Source organism: Etheostoma spectabile, chromosome 12, assembly GCF_008692095.1.
Source record: "Etheostoma spectabile isolate EspeVRDwgs_2016 chromosome 12, UIUC_Espe_1.0, whole genome shotgun sequence".
Classification (NCBI taxonomy): Eukaryota; Metazoa; Chordata; class Actinopteri; order Perciformes; family Percidae; genus Etheostoma; species Etheostoma spectabile.
In genome coordinates, this window is record NC_045744.1 from 27,796,929 (window position 1) to 27,822,772 (window position 25,844).

General features: G+C 41.6%; 2 protein-coding genes across 2 annotated transcripts; both read left to right on the plus strand.

The window, feature by feature from the left end:
• The first annotated feature begins 145 nt into the window (after positions 1 to 145).
• On the plus strand, positions 146 to 5,613 carry pex19 (peroxisomal biogenesis factor 19). The gene is made up of 8 exons (XM_032531541.1): positions 146 to 262; positions 1,992 to 2,080; positions 2,839 to 3,001; positions 3,092 to 3,177; positions 3,274 to 3,447; positions 4,051 to 4,221; positions 4,408 to 4,452; positions 4,873 to 5,613. Exons 1-8 carry the CDS (start codon positions 199 to 201, stop codon positions 4,957 to 4,959), a joined length of 879 nt encoding a protein of 292 aa, XP_032387432.1. The 5' UTR covers positions 146 to 198; the 3' UTR covers positions 4,960 to 5,613.
• A 2,868-nt stretch (positions 5,614 to 8,481) lies between these two features.
• Positions 8,482 to 25,829, plus strand: copa (COPI coat complex subunit alpha). Its single transcript, XM_032531939.1, has 30 exons — positions 8,482 to 8,738; positions 9,849 to 9,962; positions 10,070 to 10,143; positions 10,370 to 10,450; positions 10,856 to 10,932; positions 11,180 to 11,289; positions 12,997 to 13,106; positions 13,833 to 13,932; positions 14,541 to 14,759; positions 15,071 to 15,221; positions 15,324 to 15,390; positions 15,501 to 15,576; positions 16,125 to 16,207; positions 16,311 to 16,536; positions 16,924 to 17,062; positions 18,116 to 18,278; positions 18,518 to 18,664; positions 19,381 to 19,570; positions 19,684 to 19,779; positions 20,141 to 20,229; positions 20,349 to 20,472; positions 20,665 to 20,754; positions 21,404 to 21,507; positions 21,710 to 21,856; positions 22,028 to 22,168; positions 22,339 to 22,521; positions 22,687 to 22,797; positions 22,936 to 23,097; positions 23,213 to 23,407; positions 25,477 to 25,829. Exons 1-30 carry the CDS (start codon positions 8,699 to 8,701, stop codon positions 25,534 to 25,536), a joined length of 3,669 nt encoding a protein of 1,222 aa, XP_032387830.1. The 5' UTR covers positions 8,482 to 8,698; the 3' UTR covers positions 25,537 to 25,829.
• The last annotated feature ends 15 nt before the right edge of the window (positions 25,830 to 25,844 follow it).

Genomic DNA, 25,844 nt, shown 5'->3' on the forward strand with positions numbered 1-25,844 from the left:
TAAAACGTCTTTGAAATGATTACCATCTTCTGTTATTGTTTGTAATAAAGCTTATTATTTCATGGATTTCACAAATCTTCCTATGCCAGTTATGCCGTAAACCGTTTACATCTGAGCATGCGCGACTCAAATCTGCACTCTCCTCACACAGGCAGTGACAGGGTGCTTGGCGGAGCTTGGAAAAGGTAACATATCATAATGGCGTCGGGAACAGGAGAGCCGTCCCCGGGACACGATGCTGAACTGGACGAATTATTGGACAGTAAGTGTTGACATGAAGTCTTTGCGTTAAAGAGAACCTATCGTTACACAGGAGTACGGGTATTTATGTCGTTGAAACGGCTGTGACTTGGCACTGACAGCCGACTCACTCTGTGTCAAGTTGATGCGCTCTCGGTGGGAACTCTCGTTTTCACACATCATGTCTTTGCCCTTGAATTTGTTTTAATCCAGTATGCATTAGACCCAACAACAGCCTGTTGATGATTTAACATGGCGGCTGAACTGCCATTGGTAGTCTCTGCCGTTCCAGCCTCTCTTTACTATATACTTTACTATATGGTATTTACTTACTGTAAACGTGACGTTAGCTGAAATAATGCAGTCTGATACAACAGGCCTGCAACAAACCCGACTTTTGGTAAAAATAGCTATGCGCAGTTTTAGTTAAAACTGTATTGAAAGTTGATTTAACTTGATTTGATTTTTGAGACCATAGTCCTGCTGTTGTTGAAGTGTATTGCCTTATAATCAGATGTCCAAAGCATTCATATCAATGAGAAGTTAATATATTAGTACAGCACAGTACAGTTCAAACAACGTTATTGTTGGACTGTTGTATTATTAGTTTTAGCTAAGTAAATCTAACTGCCACTGAGTGTATATTTAATGGCACTTTTCCGTTATAAAAGGTTTAAATGACATCAGTATGTACCCATTTTGTTTGCAGTTCAAGTAATAAACTTATAGCTGTAGTTTAATATTAATTCATGCTATCAAAGATAAGAGTCATGTTGTTTTTAAAACGTCCATTGACTGATTACACAATATTACCATTGAGGAAAATACTGACATAAAGATATAAAGCTTTTGGACACAGTAGAATCAATTGCAATCTGCTGCATGAGCAGTTTGAAAACAGTTGGTGTAAATGTTTTGTCTTTCTGCTATCAGAGCTAAAGGTGCTCTAAGCAATGTCAAGCGTTTTTAAGGCTACAACATTTTTGTCACATAAAGCAAACATCTCCTATCTGCTAGCTGCCTGTCGCCTGAACACTGTAAAAAACATCTCTCTATCTGCTAGCTGCCTGTCCCCTGAACACACTTTAAAAAACATCTCCTCTCTATCTGCTAGCTGCCTGTCCCCTGAACACACTTTAAAAAACATCTCCTCTCTATCTGCTAGCTGCCTGTCCCCTGAACACACTTTAAAAAACATCTCCTCTCTATCTGCTAGCTGCCTGTCGCCTGAACACACTTTAAAAAACATCTCCTCACTATCTGCTAGCTGTCCCCTGAACACACTGTAAAAAACATCTTCTCACTAGCTGCTAGCTGCCTGTCGCCTGAACACTGTAAAAAACATCTCCTCACTAGCTGCTAGCTGTCCCCTGAACACACTGTAAAAAACATCTTCTCACTATCTGCTAGCTGCCTGTCGCCTGAACACACTGTAAAAAACATCTCCTCACTATCTGCTAGCTGCCTGTCTCCAGAACACATTGTAAAAAGCACGGTCTCTGTAGACAACCCAGGCTCCACAAACGGCAACAAAAACAAACTGCGCCCACCTGCACAACAAACCATAAACAGCGTTCCAGCCTATAACCGACAAGAAGGATTGGAGGGTTAGGGTTAGTGCGCGGAAGGGAGAGGGGACGAGATGAGGAGGGAGGGGGCCGCTAGCCTTCGTTCTGTATGACAGTACTTTGAACGTCAACAAGAAGTGACGTCATCCAGCATCGCTTACAGCACTTGACTCTTTGTTACAGGTGCGTTGGATGACTTTGACAGGACACCGGCGCCTCCAGCCCCTGAACCTGCCGCTGCTTCCTCCTCAGCCAACAGTGGTGCAGAGAAGGTCTGTGTGTTGTGATGGTGGCTTTTTAGTATTCGCCTTTTGTTTTGTTACATATGCACAAGACCTAAGCACAACCTCCACTTTTCAACTCTATATGGTGTCCTAACTAAATTGTACTTGTCATTTGGTTGCTGCTTGGGAATTAGATTTGTATAAGTCAAGATCAAGAAGTTGGGAAACTAAGAATTAAAGTGAGCTGTAAACTTAGCTTTTCCCTGTTGTCTATCAAGAACAGTAAAGGGAAACGTTTGGGTATTGTAGTCTTTTTTTAGGTTCTTTAAGTGGCCACCAGGATTGATAATGTACTAGGTATATGTCTAGTTTGGTTAAAGTCTTGTAATCAATTTTTATACAAAGTATTTGTGTCTGTCTGTTATTAGTCCTTGACTTGGCCAGTTCCTCTTTTTTTTTTCCGTAGTTTTATGACTTGTTTACCTTTGGCTGCTTCCAAGTGTTTCTATCAGCTTGTTGGTTGTTGTAATGCAAAATTCAGACCCCAAAAGTTCACCGCCCACCAAAACGTACTTACTCAGCTGCAGAGTCTCTTTTTGGGGCAGTTACTCTGGCCATTTGCAACAAGAGTCTAGGAGAGACGGATCGTTACATTCAATGACTCAGTGAGATTTAAATTTAGTAGAAAAAACATTTTTTCTGAAAAGCAACCTTGATTCAATTTAGCCTTGATTCAATGTAGCACTGACAGGCTTCCGCCGTATTGTCTAGAAGGTGCTTTACATGTTTTCTAATTACCTGTGTAGCCGCCCCTGCTGGAAGACTGCAAACTGTTTGAGACTCTCTTCGAGGGGGACATGGCTACCCAAGCCAAGGAGGAGTGGGAGAAGGCCATGACTGAGCTGGCCCACGAGGAGCCAGAACTACTGCAGCACTTCCATAAACTGTCAGAGGCTGCAGGCAAAGTTGGTAAGGTTTACAATTTGCATGATTTGTGGTTTTGAAATGTTACTGTTTTGTTCCTTTAGCCTTAATGTTATGCATGTTTATTCTTTATAGGCACTGACACCGAGTCACAACAAGAATTCACTTCCTGTCTTAAAGAAACCCTTCGTGGCCTGGCCAAAAATGCAGACAACCTGCAGGTGGGTAAATAAGAATCAATTAATTGTAATAAAACTGTTTGTTTGTTGATGCAAACATAGAACAGTTGACAGATTAGGTGTCTTGTTCTCTTACAGTCCTCTGGACTAGCTGGAGACGACCTGGTCAAGGCTCTAGAAGGCCTGGGATTGGACGAGGGTGGCGAAGGAGGCGGTGAGGAGGGAAACATCCTTCCCATCATGCAGTCCATCATGCAGAATCTCCTCTCTAAGGAAGTGCTTTATCCATCTCTCAAAGAGATCACTGCTAAGGTGTGCAACTGGTTTACTACCAATCTCTGTAGTCTCTCGTTCCACTCATGTCTGCCATACACTAGAACTTAGAACAGACTTTAAAAGACTACAGTCTGACATCATCTCACATCTAACCTTAAAGTCTGTCAAAATATGTAAAGATGGGGATCTTGCAGGGTCACACATTGACAACAACTAGATTGGTTCTGAAAGATGTATCCTAGCTAGCTACCGCTAGCGTTAGCTGGCAACCTAAGGGAAAGCTTGCCAATTTTCTCTTCTGCCGTACATGCAGATGAACGGCGACAGTATCCAACAGTATCCAGTAGGCAACTTTAGCGTTTAGCGCAGCGCCATAGCAACCATAAACAACACAGCTGTTTGGTGCTGGAGGGAGCGCACCCATTGGTTGTTGACAATGTTCACATGATTTGACTTCACTGCAAAGACCTAAAACTTATGGTAATGTCAAACACGTTTGATTTTTGTCGGAACGTCAAGACTGGAAAAAGACTGACTCGGAATGAGTTTTATGACCACCAACAGTGGAATTGCTTAAAAAGTCTTTGGTGTAAGGTCGCCATAACAAATGTCACTCATAAATGTCACTCCCTCTCACAGTACCCAGAATGGTTGGATGCCAATAAGCCAAGCCTCAGCCCAGACGACTACCAGCGCTACGAACAGCAGGCCAACATCATGGGAGAGATCTGTAAGCACTTTGAGAGGGAGGAACAGGGGGCCGCAGATAAAGAAGGCGTGTTCGAGAGCATCATGGAACTGATGCAAAAGGTAGACCTACTCTGCATTTGACTGATTAAATGCTTACGCTAGTGCTTACATGATGCAGATGCCAACACTTACATAACTTTACATTATGTGCCGTAGCTTGCAAACTGTTGTGTTGTTTACTTTAATGTGAAGAGACTCGTTGAGAATTCAAGAAGTCCTCACAGATTCGAATGCTTTTACTTCCAGCTGCAAGACCTGGGCCAACCACCCAAAGAGCTAGCAGGAGACGCGGTAAGTTTGCCACTGCTCTCAGTCAACATGACGCTGTATGTGTCAGGGATGGAGTACTCAAGTCTTGAGTCGATACTCTGGACTTGAGACTCGACTTGGACCTGCGCACTGATGACTTGGGCTTGGACTCAAGGATTTATGATAAGACTCGGAAGTTGGATGAAGTTTCTGATTACATTCATGTGTAGTAGATTGAGTATTAAAGTCTTGGACTTGAGTTTGTCTCGAGTCGCTATTCTCTGGACTCTTAGGAAATGAGGCTCTGGTGACTCTGACTTGAACACTGGGGACTCCAGACTTGACTCGACAGTTGGTGACTCGATAACAACACTGCTATGTGGGGCGTGTATATGACTTTTACTAAAGAGCTCAACCCAACCTTAGCTTAACTCAATCTTCCTCTTTCTTCTTCCTCTCCAGCCTCCGGGCTTTAACTTTGATATGGAGTCTCTCAATCTCCCAGGAGGCCCTGGGGCAGCGACAGCAGAGCAGTGCTCCATCATGTGAAGAGGTAGCGGTGCGGCCCATCAGAAGCACTGGAGCCAGAGGGTCACTCTGTGTGCGTCAGCGGCAGGCAGGGAGTAAAGGAGTGGGAAGCAAAGGTCAGGCGGGAGTGTGACCGTGACCGTCAACGCTGTTCTCACTCAAGTAGAAGGTGTGTGGATACAGAAACAACAGGAGGCACCAAAACCAACAGAAAGCACACGCACCAAACCCACTCTCTAACTGTTTAAAATTACTGAATGCACAACTGAGAACATTTTAACATCTCTGCATTAGGTTGTCAGCGGTTGCCGCGGATCCTTCACGGTTAAGTTTTAACAGCATTTCTTTTAAAAACAACCACTGCGGTTCTTCATGTTGTTTTTTCAATACTGTTTAGCCTCATGGTAAAATCCACAGAACCACTTCCCAGGTATAAACAGTGCCTTTGCAAAATTACTTTAAGTTGTTATTTTAGGTTTTAATATTTTGAATTCATTAAGCACTTCAGATTATAAATTTCTAATGGTGTGGCTATGCAGTATCATGACATCCCATGTTTACACCTAGTTAGTGGAAATGATTTGGTACATAATTAAACGCCCACCTCTGTTTCTGTACAGGTTGAAGAGGATGTGACTTAACAAGTTATTAACAAAGGAAACTGGAAAAAAAAAGTAGTGTACATTTTGTAATTATTTATAATCTAATTAAAAAGAGTAGAGAGGATTGAACACCTAATGAGACGTTCCCAGCGCCTACTGTAATTCAGTCAACTAATTTCCTCCATTTGCCCCTGTTCCCAGGTATTGGTTTGAAGTGATTGAAATGATGATTCCCATTTACCATGGTAACAGTGATCGTTATAGTGTAGAGTTACTGTGCAAAGTGCTTCCCTTATGATTCTCCGTAATTTTAATGTGCACAGTGTAGTGTTCTTTGGTATGGGATCCCTGCTACGAAAGCAAAACACGGGAGGAGTATACAGGAGTGTTTACCATCTGATGGCATGCTTGTATTGTGTGCCCTCCATTAAAAGTACATCATGTTCCATCCAGAAAAAGGTGGCAAGCAAAGTACCAAACATCACATTGTGTCCGCGAGGAGGGAAACCTGGCGGGAACCTCTCAGCTTCTATTGCCAGTGGACACAGAGACCACAGAGAGAGGTCTGGAAATCACACGGCCATCAGCTCATCAATAACCGTATAATAAAGGGGTACTGTGAAAGGATTCAGTCAGCAATGCGCTGAAAAGGGATCAGATTTGCTGCTGTGGAGGTCCATAAAAGGATTGGGGGGGGGGGGGGGGGGGGGTGTTCTATTCAACTCTCAGGGCCAATGCACACGCCCAGAGCACAGTTTAAAAAAAAAAAAAAAAAAAATGCATCCTGTTATTTGACACTGTTTTGTAAATGCATAAAATAAAATAATGGTATCATGCAAATTATTTTGTTGTGGATTATTAGTAATCATTAATTTCACATTAGTAGATATGAGTGAGGGAATATAAGTATTTATAAGTTTATTCAGACAATTGTACAGTATTTACATTGTTGCTATTTGATGTACTTATTAAACAACTAAAGTGACTAGTTACATTGCAGATTAAGACTTTACATTCAAAACTGATCAGTTTATAAGAAATATGCATTGCTAGGATTTCACTATGCAATAGTCCTAATTAGGGCTGGGCGATATGGAGAAAATCTAATATCACAATAATTTTGACCAAATACCTTGATATTGTTACCGCAACAATGATTGTAGTATTGACTATTGACAGTATGAAATTTTTGAGAAATAATCATCAGTAATGACCCTAACCCTAAAGGCAAATAATCAGTCAGCAAATAACAGTCTGGTAAGTTCAGAAAATGACATCACTTTATTGTAATGCAGCCTTTAAAACCAGGAAAAGACAACACTTATGTTATATTACCATATCCAAAATCTAAGATGATATCTAGTCTCATATCACGATAATGATATATCGATATATAGCCCAGCTCTACTTCTAATAGCTTATTTGCCATTTCAACTGTAAGAAATAGTGTGTGCGTGTGTGTGTGTTTGAGAGAGTGAGAGAGAGAGAGAGAGAGAGATAAAATTTAATCAAATGTGTGTACTGTATGTATTGTAACTAAGTGTAATTAAAACTCGGTCCACCTCAACCAGCTATTGTTTAAAAGTGTTATACCATTTAGACAGACTTTATGAGGTTTTTTAACATTAATATGCGTTCCCCCAGCCTGTCTATGGTCCCCCAATGGCTAGAAATGGTGATAGGTGTAAACCGAACCCTGGGTATCCTGCTCTGTCTTTGAGAAAATGAAAGCTCAGATGGGCCGATCTGGAATCTTGCTCCTTATGAGGTCATAAAGGGAAAGGTTACCTCCCCTTTCTATGCTTGGCCCACCCATGAGATACAGTATTAGGGGACCACTAAGGTCTATATAAAAGAGACTTCAGATACAGTATTAGGGGACCACTAAGGTCTATATAAAAGAGACTTCAGATACAGTATTAGGGGACCACTAAGGTCTATATAAAAGAGACTTCAGATACAGTATTAGGGGACCACTAAGGTCTATATAAAAGAGACTTCAGATACAGAATTAGGGGACCACTAAGGTCTATATAAAAGAGACTTCAGATTCAGTATTAGGGGACCACTAAGGTCTATATAAAAGAGACTTCAGATACAGTATTAGGGGACCACTAAGGTCTATATAAAAGAGACTTCAGATACAGTATTTGGGGACCACTAAGGTCTATATAAAAGAGACTTCAGATACAGTATTAGGGGACCACTAAGGTCTATATAAAAGAGACTTCAGATAAAGTATTAGGGGACCACTAAGGTCTATATAAAAGAGACTTCAGATACAGTATTTGGGGACCACTAAGGTTTATATAAAGATACTTCAGATACGGTATTAGGTGACCACTAAGGTCTATATAAAAGAGACTTCAGATACAGTATTAGGGGACCACTAAGGTCTATATAAAAGAGACTTCAGATACAGTATTAGGGACCACTAAGGTCTATGTAAAAGAGACTTCAGATACAGTATTAGGGGACCACTAAGGTCTATATAAAAGAGACTTCAGATACAGTATTAGGGGACCACTAAGGTCTATATAAAAGAGACTTCAGATACAGTATTAGGGGACCACTAAGGTCTATATAAAAGCATCCAAAGAGCACCATGTCATCAGATCTTTAAATGCTGATGAAGTTGAAATGATGAAGATCATATGATATGACCAAAAGGCAGAGAACAGCCTCCAAATTGACCTTGTAGTATTTTCCCAACAGTACAAACATGGCTTTAATATAGGCCTACTGCAAGCTACATGTTTTTTTTTAAAGTCACCTAAACGGTTTTTACATATTAAATGTTCTTGTCAAACCACACTGTAGAAATGTACTATTAAGATTATTTATGCGCCGAAATAGTCAAAGATCCTCCATACTATCCATAGGCAGGGCGCAGTTCAGTTCAGTTCTATGTGTTGTATTTCTATCTGCCGCTGCCGTGGAGCTTTCTGCGTCAACTTTTCTCGGCAAAACTTTATTGTTCAAAACCGGAAGACAGAACGGGCTACGTGTCAGGAAAAGGGAAAATCAGCTAAATGGGCGAAGGCGATCAGGCCGCCTGACTTAACTTGTCTGGAATATTTTAGTTGTTTTAATTGTTGGTTTTGAATTGACTTTTTCAACAGCATAAACATTGAGACTTTTATTCTTGTCAAGTGACAATGTTAACTAAATTTGAAACGAAGTCGGCCCGTGTCAAAGGTAAGAGTTTGCCAGCTGCAGCTTAGAAGCTAACGTTAGCTAGCTGACATTATCCGGCAGGCAGTTATTTATCCTTCTAAAGTTACGTCTGTAAATGAATCAATTGCTTGTTGTAACATGTTCATGTATCACAATACCACACCTTAAGTAATTTATGGCATGTATTGTGTTCTAATGTGGTGATGTTGAACGTCATCTCTTCGCTTCGTTATCTAGCTATTTAGCTAGCGTTACTAGCTAACGTTACAGTATTTTTAGCTAAACTACCATTTTACATGGTTTCATTGCTGATTTCAAACCTTTATACAATCAGTCAATTCCTACCGAGTTTTAAATGAAGAAACAATTTAAAATATCGTGTAAAATGTATCTTATAAAATCGTGATAGCTACAATAATCTGTATGTAGGGGTGGTAGTAGCTCAGTCCATAGGGAGTTGGGTTGGGAACCGGAGGGTTGCTGGTTCAAGTCCCCATACGGACCAAAGTATGGTGGTGGACTGGTAGCTGGAGAGGTGCCAGTTCACCTCCTGGGCACTGCCAAGGTTCTCTTGAGGCACCGAACCCCCAACCGCTCGGGGCGCCTTTCCATGGGCAGCCCCCTCACTCTGACATCTCTCCATTAGTGCATGTGTAGGTCCTGAGCATGTTTGTAATTCAGGCGTGTGTAATGTGTGTAATAACAACCGAGTGAAAAGTGTAGTTTCCCCTTGTATAATAAAATAAAAATAAAATGTATGTATGTTTGTCAAAACAAGACAAAACAGTCAGAGCTAAAATGAGAATTTGGACTACATTTCTGAAACGAGCCATTCTAATGAGAGTATCAAGCTTTAAATCACAATCAAAATCACAAAATCACAATAACGCAATAACTTAAAAGCAGTCTCTCCCGGATCACTATTAACCAATCTAACCAATCCTGTGAGCGGGTATCATGTGTTCCAGCAAAGAGTGATGTCAGATAAAAGGGCAATTTTTGGACAGTCCTTGATAAATATATGAAAACAAATGCTGACGTTTTTGGAAGAGAAGACCAGCCCACTTTTTGATAGAGAATACCTTTTTTAATAGGATATGAGATAGCTGATCAGCTGTTTTTACGTTTCAGGCCTAAGTTTCCATCCGAAGAGACCATGGGTTCTTGCAAGTTTGCACAACGGAGTCATCCAGCTGTGGGACTATCGCATGTGCACGCTGATTGACAAGTTTGACGAGCATGATGGTAGGGCAGTGATGTGACCAATGTAGTATAGTATATCATTATCGATTCTCCTTCCACACTGTATTCTTGATAGAAATGGGATGTAATGGATGCACCTTTGCCCACAGGCCCCGTCAGAGGCATTGATTTCCATAAACAGCAGCCTCTGTTTGTGTCTGGAGGAGATGATTACAAAATCAAGGTGAGACTGCTTTTGCACTGGCATGTTGCCACGGAAGAAATATCACAAAGCTGACAAGTTTACGCAGATAAGATGCCCACATCTCATCAAAGGATCTACTCAAGAGTTTTTAAGTTGAAATTCGTAACAATTGATGTCAGAGATGTGATGGTCTGTTGTATGGTGCTGTCATAGCTTGCTGATCAGTAAGTAACATTAATACGATATACATGTATATGCTGACCAGGTGTGGAACTACAAGCTGAGACGCTGCCTCTTCACTCTCCTTGGACACCTTGACTACATCAGAACCACCTTCTTCCACCATGTGAGTTGTTCTGCCCGTTTAAAGTTAATTTGCGTCCCATCTATTTCATCACTGATATTAAGATGCAGAGTGACAAAAACTCTGTATTGGGCACCATTCAGAAAAAGTCACAATTCAATCTAGATTTTTAGGCTCACAATTTGATTCAAAAACGATTTTTGGTTCAAAAATGATTCTCAATTTAAAAAAAAAACCGATTCAGAGTATGTACATGTAGTTACATTTTCCATGTGATAGTATAAACACCATTACAAAATGAATCTATTTTGAATTGGTAGCGCTTGAATCGATTAATAAATTTTTTTTTTTTTTTTTTTTTATAATTTTTTTGCACGCCCCCACTTGTTGTCCGTGTGGAAAAAGTAAATCTGAAATGAATGAATTCAACCATCTCCCTTTCTGCAGGAGTACCCCTGGATTCTGAGTGCCTCAGATGACCAGACTATTCGCATCTGGAACTGGCAGTCCAGGACCTGCGTCTGGTAAAACGCTTAGAAGTTTTTTTATACTCAAACTTTTTTGAAAGTTATTGTTTATTTAAACAAAATTTATTATTTGGTATGATTGGGCATTTACTTGTATTTTGATGTTATACCTTTTGCACCAATCATTTGGAAAATTGCAGAGGAAGCATTATAATGGGCATTGTTATTACCTTGAAAATATTTTAGAAAATTTGTGTTCTAATTCTCAATGTATCCCCTTTTTTATATTCCTCTTCATCCACAGTGTGCTCACCGGCCATAATCACTATGTGATGTGTGCCCAGTTCCACCCAGCTGAGGACCTGGTGGTGTCAGCGAGTCTGGACCAGACCGTGCGAGTGTGGGATATTTCCGGTGAGGGCCTGGGGATGGCTGGCCAGAGGACAGCGGGCTGGGTTAATGAAGGGGTGGGAGGGTAGAGTGGTACAAAGGACGAGGAAGAAGCAGGAACAGGATGAATGTCAAATCTTGAACCACGTCTTCTTCCTCTCCTACCTGTAGGACAAATCTCTATGGGCTGTTTGCAGAAGCACCTCTCCTTTCAGGAAAGAGTGACAGGATGTATTGTCAGAACACATTTATAGTGTGGTATTTGTAAATGAAACACTGCACTATAAGTAAGTGTTGTAAAGGAAGAGTTTAAAGATTAGAGAGGTGTAAGATGACACAATGGGGAGGTGTTTCTTTGTCTCTGCATGCTCTTAAATCTTTGTATGTTGATGTTATTTCTTGTCTTCTCACTAACTAAACCATTAATTGACTCGCATCCACTATCACTTTGCTACATGTCAACATTCATTAGATGTGCATCTGTAACGGTCTCCTGTCCTGTGGATATATTTGCTTTCACATTTTCTAGCAAAGAGCATGATTGCTTTTATACATCTACATCTAATAGCGTCATAGCAGGGTGCAGGAAATGTCACTCTTAACTCACCATGTTACACGCACGGCATTAACATGAAAGGAAGGGTCACTTTGCACTCATACTGTCATTATAAGACATAAGACATAGGCTGTCCATACTGCTTGTCATACTGGTGTTTTACCCTATTTTTTTGGATTGGTGTAAAATGCGTCAAGAAAAATAACCATAACTACTAACAGGTTTGCAAGCTTACCTTTCATAAACTTAATCTTTTTGAGGACTGATTACTCATTTTAAAATGTTGTTGTACTCCTCCTGGCATGACGTGCATGGCTGGCTCTACTACTCAAAATAGAACCTGAAATAAACAGTTTATATTTCATTTAACCTAAGTCCCCATATTGTTACCAACTTCATTCCTAACCCATAACTGTGACACGTCCGATTTTATATCCTCTGCATGTGTCTTCAACATCTGTTCAGAAACATGCATGAGCCTCTATGAAAAACTAAAAACAACCTCCTCATATTGCTGACATCCAACGCCCCATCAGAGCACGTCTTTACAACGCCAAGCACCACCCACCCCACCCCCATCAGCCGAGTCCATGCACTCCCTGTGTCCACCTTATTCCATGCTCCCCCTGGAAACATCCACACCTGCACATGGGTTCCTAGTGCCATCTTTTTCCTCCTGTGTCATCTCTCATACTGCTGAACTACCTGTCCACCACATTGATTTAACGGGCAGGACTCATGAATGCAAGCTGTGTTTTCTCAACCATTTGTCTTCCTCTCATTTGAGTCTGAGAAGTAATCAGAATCTTTCACTGCTGTTCAACCAAATCATGAGTGTGGTTTTCTTCTGTATGCAAGCGATTCATTAACTTAATCAAGCTAACTATATTTTGGCCATGATTGTTTCCAGACTCAAGTTGGCGGGGGAATGAGAGCGCAGATGTTGTGTTGGTGTGTTTCGACCCTGTGTGTGTGTGTTTAGTAGTCCAACAGTTCTCCCTCTTTACAATGTCCCTTTGTTGCCTCTCTCCTATGGTATTGCTTTGTACTTGATTATTTTAATAATTTCTACTTTGTTTTTGATGTTTTTCTTCCTCCCCTGTATTGTGGTTGTCCCTTGTGTAACATGAATATGGCTCCTTCCTTGCACGCGATGCCATGAATGTTGGTTCCAGGTCTGAGGAAGAAGAACCTGTCTCCAGGCTCTGTGGAGACGGATGTGCGCGGCATCTCTGGTGTCGACTTGTTTGGTGCCTCGGATGCTGTTGTCAAGCACGTCCTTGAGGTGAGCAGTGCGTTTCAAGTTTGTTGTTGCACAGTTTGATGTGGTGAGTGAATCTACCTTTTTAACTTTGACAGGTAAACATGAAGCTACGACATTTTTCTTTTAAAATTCTCCAATAACACATAGTGGTAAAATGATGCTATGTTAGTGTAAAAATAACTTTCCACTGAAAAGCCAAAAAGAAACAAGCTTAGCATTGTGAAGAGATTTTCCAAATTATCAAAACAATTTTCAAAATGTCAGTAGTCCTTTTCCTTTCATGGAAAATACCAACTAACTTAGTTTTTAGGCTTAATGGTAGAAACAGAAGGTAAGTGTAGTAAATAATCATCACGTGCTTCTGTGTGTGTTTTTGAGTTATTGAAATGTCTAGCCTTAGGAAAGAAAATGACACAGTGGTGTGTCATCCAATTAAAGTATTTGGACACAACCAGTCTCACTCATCCTTGGACTCCTTCACCTCTAATGGAATTAGCATGAAAAAGGAAGCACGATTTAAATAACTTCTATATTAAACCTTTCTTTTGCCTTTTTTATTTACTTTGTTCACTGGGGAGTCATTTTATTTAGAGGTAATTTGATGCTAAATTAGATTTGATCCCAAAGAGTGCCGTTAGTGTTACCATGTTCAGAAACCCTTCAGCCCTGGGTCTTGGTGGTGGCACAGCTGTGGTCGGATTTTTGTTTGGCGATTTGTGTGACGCAAATTTGTGCATCTGTGCCCAGGGTCACGACCGGGGGGTCAACTGGGCCGCCTTTCACCCCACCATGCCTCTCATAGTGTCCGGAGCTGACGACAGGCAGGTCAAGATCTGGAGGATGAACGGTAACTGACTCTGAAATCACTGGTTTGATCTGCTGCTGCCCAGCAACGGCCCATTATCAAAGTACTAATACTTTATACCCAGGATGGCGCATCATTAACAACAACACACACTATTTAAATGCTTCTGCTTTTTCATCACTGCTTCCTTATGCTACTAAATGCTTGATTTGGTACTTTAAAGCAGTGATTCTCAAACCTTTTCCAATAATGTACCCCCTTCCAATTATATTTTTCCATCTTCCCCATGACCAGCACAAAACATTTCTATGCTATATGCATCTGATTTACTAAACAACAATATTGTAACCGAAAAACATTTTAATGCTACATTTCATAAGTTTAGAACCACTAAATTCATTCATAATTATAGTGTATAATTATTTTAGGAAATATGCATGACTGATGTGTTTATTTAATTTACAATTAAAAAACAAAAAAACTTAAATTCCCCCTGCAGTATTCCATAGTACTCCTAGAAGCATTTCATTTTAGAAACGCTGCTTTACAGCGTCTGTCACTGTTTTCCTCTCCTACCCATTGTTCCCATTTCTCGTCTCTCTTTCCACCCTTCATTATCTATTCCCCGGTCTCTTTCTCCCACGGTCCAGAATCCAAGGCATGGGAGCTGGATACGTGCCGCGGCCACTACAACAACGTGTCCTGTGCCGTCTTCCACCCGCGCCAGGAGCTCATCCTGTCTAACTCTGAGGACAAGAGCATCCGCGTGTGGGACATGTCCAAGAGGACCGGAGTCCAGACCTTCCGCCGAGACCACGATCGCTTCTGGGTGCTGGGGGCTCATCCAAACCTCAACCTGTTTGCTGCTGGTAGGTGGTGACTCCGGTCTGCATCTGTACACATTTAACAAAGTCAGAGGGAGTCTATAATTTCTTGCCTAAAAATATCCAGTTCATGATGTTTGGTGTTGGAGTTTGAAAGTTTTCAAATCATCCTGCATCATAGTACTGTGTCATGTTTGTTAAGATGGCATTAAGCGCTGACATTTTGGTTACTGCCGTACATAAGAGTAAAAATGGCACCCTCCTCCTGCAGCAGAGGGACTTGCACATTTAAATGTTAGGTGTGTAACTAATGTGTATGTGACTATTACTCTGAACGACTCTGTGTGCCTTTTCAGGTCATGACAGCGGCATGATTGTGTTCAAGCTGGAGCGTGAGCGTCCAGCATACGCCGTGCACGGCAACATGCTGTACTACGTCAAAGACCGTTTCCTCCGCCAGCTGGACTTCAACAGCAGCAAGGACACCGCTGTCATGCAGCTGCGCAGGTAGGTCCTTACCAGCTCACCCTCATTCTGACTGAGGACTTTTGTTATCTGGATAGCAGTGAATGGAACGTGCTGTGTTTTACATATATTTGTTTGTTCTAGTGGGTCTAAGTTTCCGGTGTTCAGCATGTCTTACAACCCTGCGGAGAACGCTGTTCTGCTTTGCACTGTAAGTATCTCTCAATCTCACACACATTTGTTAATCCCTCATTGGTATCTACAGTCACTTCAATTAATTTTTTTCCATTTATCTTATGTAATGCTCTTTACCACCTGCAGAGGGCGACCAACCTGGAGAACAGCACCTATGACCTGTACTCTATTCCCAAAGAAAGTGACTCTCAGAACCCTGATGGTAAAGAAACCACTCACTAAAGTTTTACTGTTTTTCCTCACACTTTGCCCTGTGAATGGTGAATTGTTACTATTTAATTGCTACATTTTGTATCTTTTTTTAAGTGATAATGTGTTATTAAATGTCAAGTCTTGCTTGCTACTGTATCATTACTTTATCCTATATACTGTTCATTGAGTGGGGAAATTACATTTTAATCACTACACACAGGCCTGAAATACACACACTCAGGACCTTATCATGCACAAATGGAGAGATGTCAGAGTGAGTGGGCTGCCAGTGCTGGACCAGGGCCCTGAGCGGTTGGGGGGATGGGTACGGTGCCTTGCTCAAGGGCTCAAGTGGCATCTCTCCAGCTAACAATCCACACACTGTACTTTTCGTCCGTATGGAGACTTGAACCGGCGACCTTCCGGTTCCAAACCTAACTCCCTACGGACTGAGCTACTGCCACCCATAACTATTACCTCTGGTGCATTTCCACTTCATGGTGGTTTAAATATACTGCACAGAGTGGCAAACGTAACACAGAATCTGTTTTTTCTCAGCACCGGAGGGGAAGAGGTCCTCCGGTCTGACTGCCGTCTGGGTGGCCAGGAACAGATTTGCCGTCCTCGATCGTATGCACTCTGTAAGTCCATTTGCAGGTCTAGAAAGTAAGAAAATGTTTTGAGAAAGAACAATAATATCGTGATAAGGATTGACATTAACATTTCCCTCTCCTTTTTCTTTAGCTGTTGATCAAGAACCTGAAGAATGAAATTGTGAAGAAAGTTCAGGTGCCAAGCTGCGAGGAGATCTTCTACGCCGGGACAGGTTCATTGTTGCTGCGTGATGCCGATGGCGTCACGCTGTTCGACGTGCAGCAGAAACGCTCTCTGGCCACCGTTAAGATCGCCAAGGTGAAGTACGTGGTGTGGAGTTCTGACACCAGCCACGTGGCTCTGCTGGCCAAACACGGTGGGTAGATAAGGATACTTATCACTGAGTCACAACATCTTATTCTGGCCTTTATACTTATGTGTGTGCTGCCAGGGCTGAGGCTTTGAAACATCACTGAGACATGAGCTGTTCTACATCAGATTGGGCTTAAAAAGCAAAGTTGCTCACACAAACAAAAGGTTGCTGTGTGTTGAAGTTTTTAGTTTGAAGAAGATTGATTTGTGAATGTTTGTAAAAGCAGTTGATGAAAGGCTTTAGTACATCTAAATTAATGAATATTGAAAATAATGCTGCCAAACAAGACTAATATCAATATGCTCTTGACCGCCAAAGGTTTAACCCTGACGTTTATCTCTAGTGATTCTTAAAAAGCAAGTCTAAAGCTCCGTCTTTTTCATCCCTCAGCCATCATGATCTGCAACCGTAAGCTGGAGAGTCTGTGCAACATTCATGAGAACATCAGAGTGAAGAGTGGAGCCTGGGAAGAGAGTGGAGTCTTCATCTACACCACCTCCAACCACATCAAATACGCCCTCACCTCTGGGTGTGTGCTGCTTAAAGAAATAATATCACAATTAAGTCTGTTATCAGGCAGGTTAAACTGCCTCCACTTTGTACAGGCCGCAACGGCAGAGTAAACACTCAACCTGATTAACTTTTATAAGCAAAGGAGATAGGTCTTGCTGAGATGGCAGCCTAATTACAGGAAGTGAAAAAGTACCAGACTGGTGATGGGCACTCATTTTCAAAGATGAAATTTAGTTTTTTCTTCATAGTGCAAATGAAAAACAACCAGCATCACACACACCCAGTGCTGCTGATTGCTATTAATTGTTCCTACATTTCTTTTGTTCACATGTTTAACTTTTGTATGAAAACAAAAACTTTTTCATTTGCTGTGTCTTCCCCAAACGAGGAACATTATGACGTTTTTCTATTAATGGTACCTGCTTGACTCGATTCTGCCGCGGTGCCCCGTCCTCCCTTTTTCCATTGCAGAGAAGTACCGCCTCATGCGTGAGTCGAGCCGTGGCTGGTTGTCATAGCAGGAAACTGCCGTGACCTAACGTGACACACACATACAGAACGTTGGAGGTGTGTTTTTGATTTTCGGTTTGTGGCTGTTGCCACAGTGGCAACTGTGCAACTGGCAACTTTGAAACTGTAACTTCTTTAGTTTCAAAAGAAGCTGGAGGCAGCAAAAAAAAACAAAAATGCTGGCTAAACTATTTAAACACGACGGGTTTGTTCAGGACACCCCGTCTGTCGCTAGCAATGATGACGCAGTGAATAGTGACGATTCTCTCCGACCAATCAGTAGTCTGCAGGTTTTTACGTCCCCTTTTGGTATTGCCTCCACTCGCTTGGAACCTCAAATGAAGTAGTACTAAATAAAGTACCTGTTGGCAGGTACCAGGGACTTTTTTTCATAATGGAAAAACAAAAAAAGGCGAGTAGAGGCGAGTCGAGTAGGCATCCTGCAATGAGAAAAACACCATTAGATTTAAAGGTTTGGCAGAATGCCACACACATCAACTGGTTATGGGGTATTTTCTGAAAACCTCTAACTTGGTACTTTCATTGTGTTCCCCTGTAGTGATCATGGCATCATCAGGACCCTGGACCTTCCCATCTATGTGACCCGTGTGAGAGGAAACAGTGTTTACTGCCTGGACAGGGAGTGCAGGCCGCGCGTCCTCACCATTGACCCCACAGAGTACCGCTTCAAACTGGCCCTGGTCAACCGCAAATATGATGAGGTGGGTCTGTGGTCATCACTGTTTTATGAATTATTATTATTGCAGTATACCATTCCTTATACTTTGGAATATATTGTACTTAATGTGCAACAATGTCAGAAATGAACGTGGACTGCGGCACTTTAGCATCTCAAATCTTAATTTCATTAACATTTTTGACCTCTTAAACTTTGTACTGGCAATCATTTAGTTCCCAAATGCTGGTTCTGACATCATTCCTCTTATCGTTTTCCCTCCAGGTGCTCCACATGGTGCGTAACGCCAAGCTGGTGGGCCAGTCCATTATTGCCTACTTGCAGAAGAAGGGTTACCCCGAGGTGGCGCTGCACTTTGTCAAAGATGAGAAGACACGCTTTAGTCTGGCTCTGGAGTGTGGAAACATCGAGGTGAGCTGCTGCTGAGCTAGTCTATATCAACAAACTTACATTTCCGGGATTGTTCAGGTGCCGCCGGAAATTCTGCCGGATGTCCGTCGCCTTCCGCTTTCTTTGTGTTGCCATTTCAAACTCCTATGGTTAACTGCTCCTCAGATCTCTGCAGGGTAAATCCAGACAGCTAGCTGGACTATCTGTCCAATCAGAGTTTTCTGTTGCACGACTAAAACAAACTTTGATCGTGCACATGTTCCACCAAAACAAGTTCCTTCCTGAGGCTATTTTGCGGAGACCGGCTCCATAGATTGACGATTAAGATTGGTTTCAAAGCAATGCCGATGAACTAGAGCATGTTTTTCTCCCATCCCGTAGTGCTGTGTGGACTAGCCATGCGAGATTACTACTAGACTAACTGTATATATAGGAACAGTTTGTTATTCATGGCATGCACTATTTTTTTTTTTTTAGTTATGTAGTGTAATTTTCTTTTGCACATTGGCATACAAACAAACATGTTGATGATGATGATGATGATGATGATGATGATGATGATGCTGCTGTTTGAGCCAAAATTAGCTGTAACAATTTCAGTTCATCAAGCTTTTGTTTGCATTCTACCTCTGCTGTCTGGTTCACGTTTTCACTAAGCCCAGGTTCAAATACACAATTTTTCTTCTTCTTTTTATTTTTTTATTTATATAAACATTCCTGTTTCTCGGTACTTCCAGGTGGCTCTGGAGGCAGCCAAGGCCCTGGATGAGCGTAGCTGCTGGGAGCGTCTGGGTGAAGCAGCACTGCTGCAGGGTCATCACCAGGTCGTAGAAATGTGCTACCAGAGGACCAAGAACTTTGACAAGCTGACCTTCCTCTACCTCATCACTGGCAACTTGGCCAAGCTGCGCAAGATGATGAAGATCGGTGAGAGATGGTTATTGAAGGATCTTTCTTTGTGCCACAGATGCGGGGATTTGGCTGGAGGTTTGTGTGTCTTGTATGTCAGTGAACTAACATCTGATCCTCTTTTGTTAAAGCTGAGATCAGGAAGGACATGAGTGGCCACTACCAGGCAGCCCTCTACCTGGGAGATGTCAGTGAGAGGGTCCGCATCCTGAAGAACTGTGGACAGAGTGAGTTACCATATTGCAAAGTCACTCCTATTTCCTGTGTTTTGCTCTTTCCAATGTTCTTTAGCAGTTGAATATGATTCATAATTAACCTGTTACCTGCATGCATTAGCCTTGGTTTCCACCTCATTTTTCAGCAATAACCACCGTGCTTGTACGTTGTGGTGCTAGGCGTGACCCAGCTTGTGCAATGTAATGATTCAGAACCACCTAAAATGATTTCAATTGATTAAAATAAATGAAACACCTACCTACCAAAAATATTGAGACTTAATCATCCCAATTTCCACCATGTAAAAACAGTGTTTAACTTGTAAACAGTGGAACAGTAAGCCACCAACTCTGCTTGTGTGCATGTTTCCAGAGTCTCTGGCTTACCTGACTGCTGCCACTCATGGGCTGGATGAAGAGGCTGAGGCGCTGAAGGAGACCTTTGACCCAGAAAAGGACACGGTGTGTGGAGAAAATATTCTCTGCAAAGTGGACAACCATAGCATGCAGTGTGAAACTTTTCTTTCTTTTTTCAGTGTAGCAAAAAGACACATTTTTGATAAAATAATTGTCTCTTGTAGGTCCCGGAGGTTGACCCCAATGCACAGCTGCTGCAGCCTTCTCCACCCATTAACCCTCTGGACACCAACTGGCCTCTGCTCACTGTATCAAAGGGCTTCTTTGAGGGAGCCATTGCAGCCAAGGGTGAGTCATCAGTCTTGACACAAGCACATATAATATAAATACTTATCTGTGTTTGTGTACAAAATGTGACAGTGAGAAGTATTTTGCAAGTGTTAAAAGTCTAAATCAAACGATATGTTGTGGAAACCTGTGGCAGCTGACTTTGCCCGAATGAGAACAGTGTGTGTGTGTGTGTGTGTGTGTGTGATGTAGGGAAGGCAGGTCAGATGGCTGCCGACCTGGACATGGAAGCCCCAGGAGGCGAGGGCTGGGGAGACGATGCTGAACTTCAGCTGGATGAAGGTAAATTAAGCGGAACTTAAAGAAGATTTTATAAAACCTGACCTTGCAGTGAGGGTCATCACATCATAAATACTACAACTTTGTATATAGAGCTGTACCAATTCCAAATTTTGCTGTACAAAATCATTGTCTCAGAAACAACTGTGATAAACAATGTAATTGTCTCTCTCAGTTAAATTTAAAAAAACAACAACATTCATTTATGGATATATTTTTTTTGAACAAATTAAAATTTATTTTAAATGAATTCCAAGATACATCTTTTGGTGTTATAACTTATGTGACTAAGATAATGTAATAGCACAAATACACAGCCATTGACGTAAATGCCTCTCATAAAAATTAAACTATATCCGCCCTTGTCATTTTTGTTGCAATGAACGTGAATAGGGTCAAGTGTCAACAACTCCACCCAATAATCACTTGTACAATTACAATTTTATATTTGTTTGGCACATCCAAACAAAATAAACAATCACCATCAAAAGTCATACCTTAGGACCTTAGCTAATTTAAGCAATTAATTGCGGTTAAACAAAGAAACCGTGAATATGTAAGATATTAACAATTAGACCATTATATAATAATTGTTAAAGGCCTATTCGTATATATTAATATTCATCTTTCCTCATCTTTCTCTGTCTCTCAGATGGCTTCATGGATGCCCAGGAAGGGTTAGGGGAAGAAGGGGGAGTGAAAGAGGAGGGAGGAGGATGGGAGGTGGAGGAAGACCTGGACCTTCCTCCAGAACTGGTGAGAAGAGCTGCATCAAACAGTGTTAACACTAGACACAATAACATTGTCAATAGACCTTCAAAGAAATGAAACCGACCAAATCCTGTCACCACTGTAGCTGAAGTATTGCACTGAGAGGTTATTTCTCATTACAGTGTCTGTTATTTCTCATTACAATGTCTGTTATTTCTCATTACAATGTCTGTGTCCCAACCATCAGGACATACCGGCTGGTGCAGGTGGAGGAGCGGAAGATGGCTTCTTCGTCCCACCGACCAAGGGCATGAGTCCCACACAGATGTGGTGCAACAACTCCCAGCTGCCAGTGGACCACATCCTGGCTGGCTCTTACGAAACTGCTATGAGAGTATGTGCATAATTTGATGATATTTTCCTACTTTTTTGGTTAAATTTTTACAGTAAATGTTTTTTGTTTTGTTTTTTTAAATCAAAGTGAGGTGTGGCCAAGCACCATTTGGATGACGGTGTCGTTATTCATGCATTATACCGGTATTAACTTTCCCCTTCCACACCACAGTTGCTCCACGACCAGGTAGGAGTTGTGAACTTCACCCCCTACAAGGCGCTGTTCATGCAGACAATGTCCAGAGGCCGCACCTGTTACCTGGGGCTGCCCTCCCTGCCCTGCCTGCGTGGCAATCCCCAAAGAAACTGGAAGGTACAGCAGAAAGTTTTTTTTTTTTTATCATCTCTTATTAGGAATCACAGTATGTTCCTCTATCTGTGTCACAGATGGGAATTTGCTTTCTTTCATTTGTTGGGCACTGGCTTTTACTGTTTCTAATGACATGTTTGAGTAAATGTAAACCAAATACAATTACTTTTAAGGACTGTGGCGCAAAGCAAGGACTGCCTGCTGTGGGCCTGCGTCTTTCCGACCTGATCGCCCGCCTGCAGCAGTGCTACCAGCTGACTACGTCCGGGCGGTTTGAGGAAGCTGTTGAGCGCTTCAGAATCATCCTGCTGTCTGTTCCCCTGCTGGTGGTTGATAACAAGCAGGAGATTGCAGAGGTGAGCACCAATCCTGCTGTGAATTCCAATCCGTTAAAACTCCAAATGCAGCACACATTATTGCAATTTGTCATGCAAACCCATGTGGGGCTACATGCTGCTTATTTTGCATATACACCTAAATATATTTAGAAAGTTGACCTGGGATCTGTGTATGTGTTTCAGGCTCAGCAGCTGATCACCATTTGCAGAGAGTACATCGTGGGTCTGACCATGGAAACGGAGAGGAAGAAGTTGCCTAAAGAAACATTGGATCAGCAGAAGAGGCTTTGTGAGGTAAATATCTGTGGCTTATCAACGTCACCTTGATTGAATGTCAAGGCTGACCATCGCCAGAATGCATCCACAAAGTGGTAGTTAATCAAACTTCGTTTCATTCCCTATGACTTATTTTCTTGTGTGTTTTCCCTACAGATGGCTGCTTATTTCACCCACTGTAATCTCCAGCCAGTCCACATGGTGCTGGTGTTGCGCACAGCTCTGAACCTCTTCTTCAAACTGCGCAACTTCAAGACAGCTGCCAGCTTTGCTCGACGCCTGCTGGAGCTGGGGCCGAAGCCAGATGTTGCCCAGCAGGTTGGTTGTGCGACATCCACAGCTTCATTTAGTGGGATTTTTTTAATTTTTATTATCAGTTCTATACTGTTTTCTCATCTCTTACCACCGTGTTTAATCTCTCCCCACCATGCAGACCCGCAAGATTCTGTCAGCCTGCGAGAAGACCCTTACAGACGCCCACCAATTGAACTACGACCCCCACAATCCGTTTGACCTGTGCGCTGCCTCTTTTGTCCCTCTGTACCGTGGACGTCCTGTTGAGAAGTGCCCTCTGTCTGGAGCCTGCTACTGCCCCATATACAAAGGCCAAATCTGCAGAGTCACACAGGTAGGTTGGAACTCTGGACTGCCATGTACAACTACAGTCAACCTGAAAAAATCTTCATAATAAAAATATTTTGCGTTTATATTATACTTTGTAAAAGCAAACTTTTTAAAAACATTGGCGTCGCAAAGGTCTGAAGAGAAAATAGTTTTCAATATTAGTGTTACTTAGTGTGTGTGTGTGTGTGTGTGTGTGTGTGTGTGTGTGTGTGTGTTCATAGTATATTTAAATAAATTAAAACATTTCTACATTGCAAATAATATACTAATAAGTGTTGTAGAAAACCAACAGACCCATCAGTCATGACATGCATGTTCCTCATTCTGCTTAATTGAATCTAATTGAAAGGGACATGTTCAAAATAATCGCAGTGTTGTGTTTAATTGATGAGTGATTCTGTGAAGAAAAAGGGGTCAATTATGGCCCATATTGAAGGAAGGAAGCAAATGTTGGGCATTCTGGTTATAGTATATTTCACACTGAAATACTCAGCAAAATGGGTCGTTCCAGACATTGCTCTGAGGAACAGTGGACTTTGATTTGATCAAAAAGTTGATTGGAGAAGGGAAGACATAAAAGCAAGTGCAGAAAATCATAGGCTGCTCAGCCAAAAGGATTTCAAATGCCTTAAATTGGCATGCAATGCCTAACGACTTGGGGAGAAAACGGTCAGCTACCATTTGAATGGATTGAAGAATAGCCAAAATGGCAAAATAACTGGCCTTTAAAATTTAAAATGTGCCTGCCTCTATGGGAATTTAACATAGGGGTGTCTATACTCATGCCCCCTCTATTTTAAGAACATTTATTTATTTACAATACATTATTCATTCACAAAGAAAATTGGTTTCCTTTCAAAAGGTAGGATTTTCCTTTTCTTTTCTTTTTTAACTAAGGCATTATGATCAATTTCCCCAAAAAGTTTCTTTGTTCCTCTTTTTAATAAACTTTAGCATTGGTGTTCAAACTTATGCAAGCCACTGAATGTGAAGCATCCACTGAAGCAAAGCATCAGCTAGAAGCCCCCCGCAAAGTCTCATTGCTGAAAAAAAGACATGAACTGAATAGGTTGAAATTTGCCAAAGGACACAGTGACTGGCCAAAGGAGAAATGGAGCAACATTCTGTGGACTGATGAGAGCAAAATTGTTCTTTTTGGGTTGAAGGCAGACAGTTTGTCCGATGACCCCCATGCACTGAAATCAAGCCACAGTACACTGTGAAGACAGTAAAGCATGGTGGTGCAAAAATCATGTTATGGGGATGTTTCTCATACTGGGGTGTTGGGCCTATTTATCACATACCAGGGATCTTGGATCAGTTTCAATACATCAAAACACTAAGAGGTCATGTTGCCTTATGCTGAAGAGGAAATGCCTTTGTCTTTCAACAAGACAACGACCCAAAACACACCAGTAAGCGAGCGAAGTCTTGGTTCGAGATGAACAAGATTGATGTTATGGAGTGGCCGGCCCAATCCCCAGACCTCAAGCCTATAGAACACTTGTGGGGTGACATCAAAAATGCTGTTTCTGAGTTAAAACCCAGTAATGCTGAGGAATTGTGGAATGTAGCTAAATCGTCCTGGGCTGGAATACCTGGTCACAGGGGCCAGAAGTTGGTTGACTCCATGCAACACAGATGTGAAGCAGTTCTCAGAAATAATGGTTATGCAACTAAATTGTAGTGCAGTGATGTAAAGTAAAGCAAACCCTAAAGACATTTTCAGTTTATACAGTAAATGTTTGAGTTTGTAAAGAAAAATGTAGATACTGCTATTTTTATGAACAGCCTAATATTCCTTTTTCTTCACTTTCTGTAAAGGTATAACAAAAACTTGATAAATGTTGGTCGTGTTCCCAATGCATCGAAATGAAGGAACTAAAAGCTATTCTAAGGATTTTGAGCATTATTTGCTAATTTTAAACGCACTATTATTCTGATCACAGCTGTATGTAGGCTTCCTGATGGTTGTGTGGATGTCTGTCTGTCACTAGAAACCAAGATTAGTGAGTATCTTATTCATTGTTTCCCCACGTAACCTCTAACCTTTAATTTCACTTTATTTTCTAGGCAACAGAGATTGGTAAGGATGTAATCGGTCTGCGTGTGAGTCCACTACAGTTTCGTTAAGAGGAGATGGAGACAAAAACGAGGAAAAGCTAACGAATACATCTACTTACTCTTCAGAAATAATGATTGACACGAGAAATGAAAGCAGATATGTTTGCTCACAGTGATGTTAAACCTCTGTTGCTTATAACTATCTTACTCCATGCATCGCCTATCCTGCAAAAAGCTATTTCTTGTAAACCTCCTGTGTCATTTCCATGTTGTGGCTTTATTAGTCGTAAACCTAGCTGTTTTTTCTGACTTTTGAGATGAATAGTTGTAATCGAGCAGCACTGCTATGTGTAAATGGGGGGGAAATGAAAATAAAA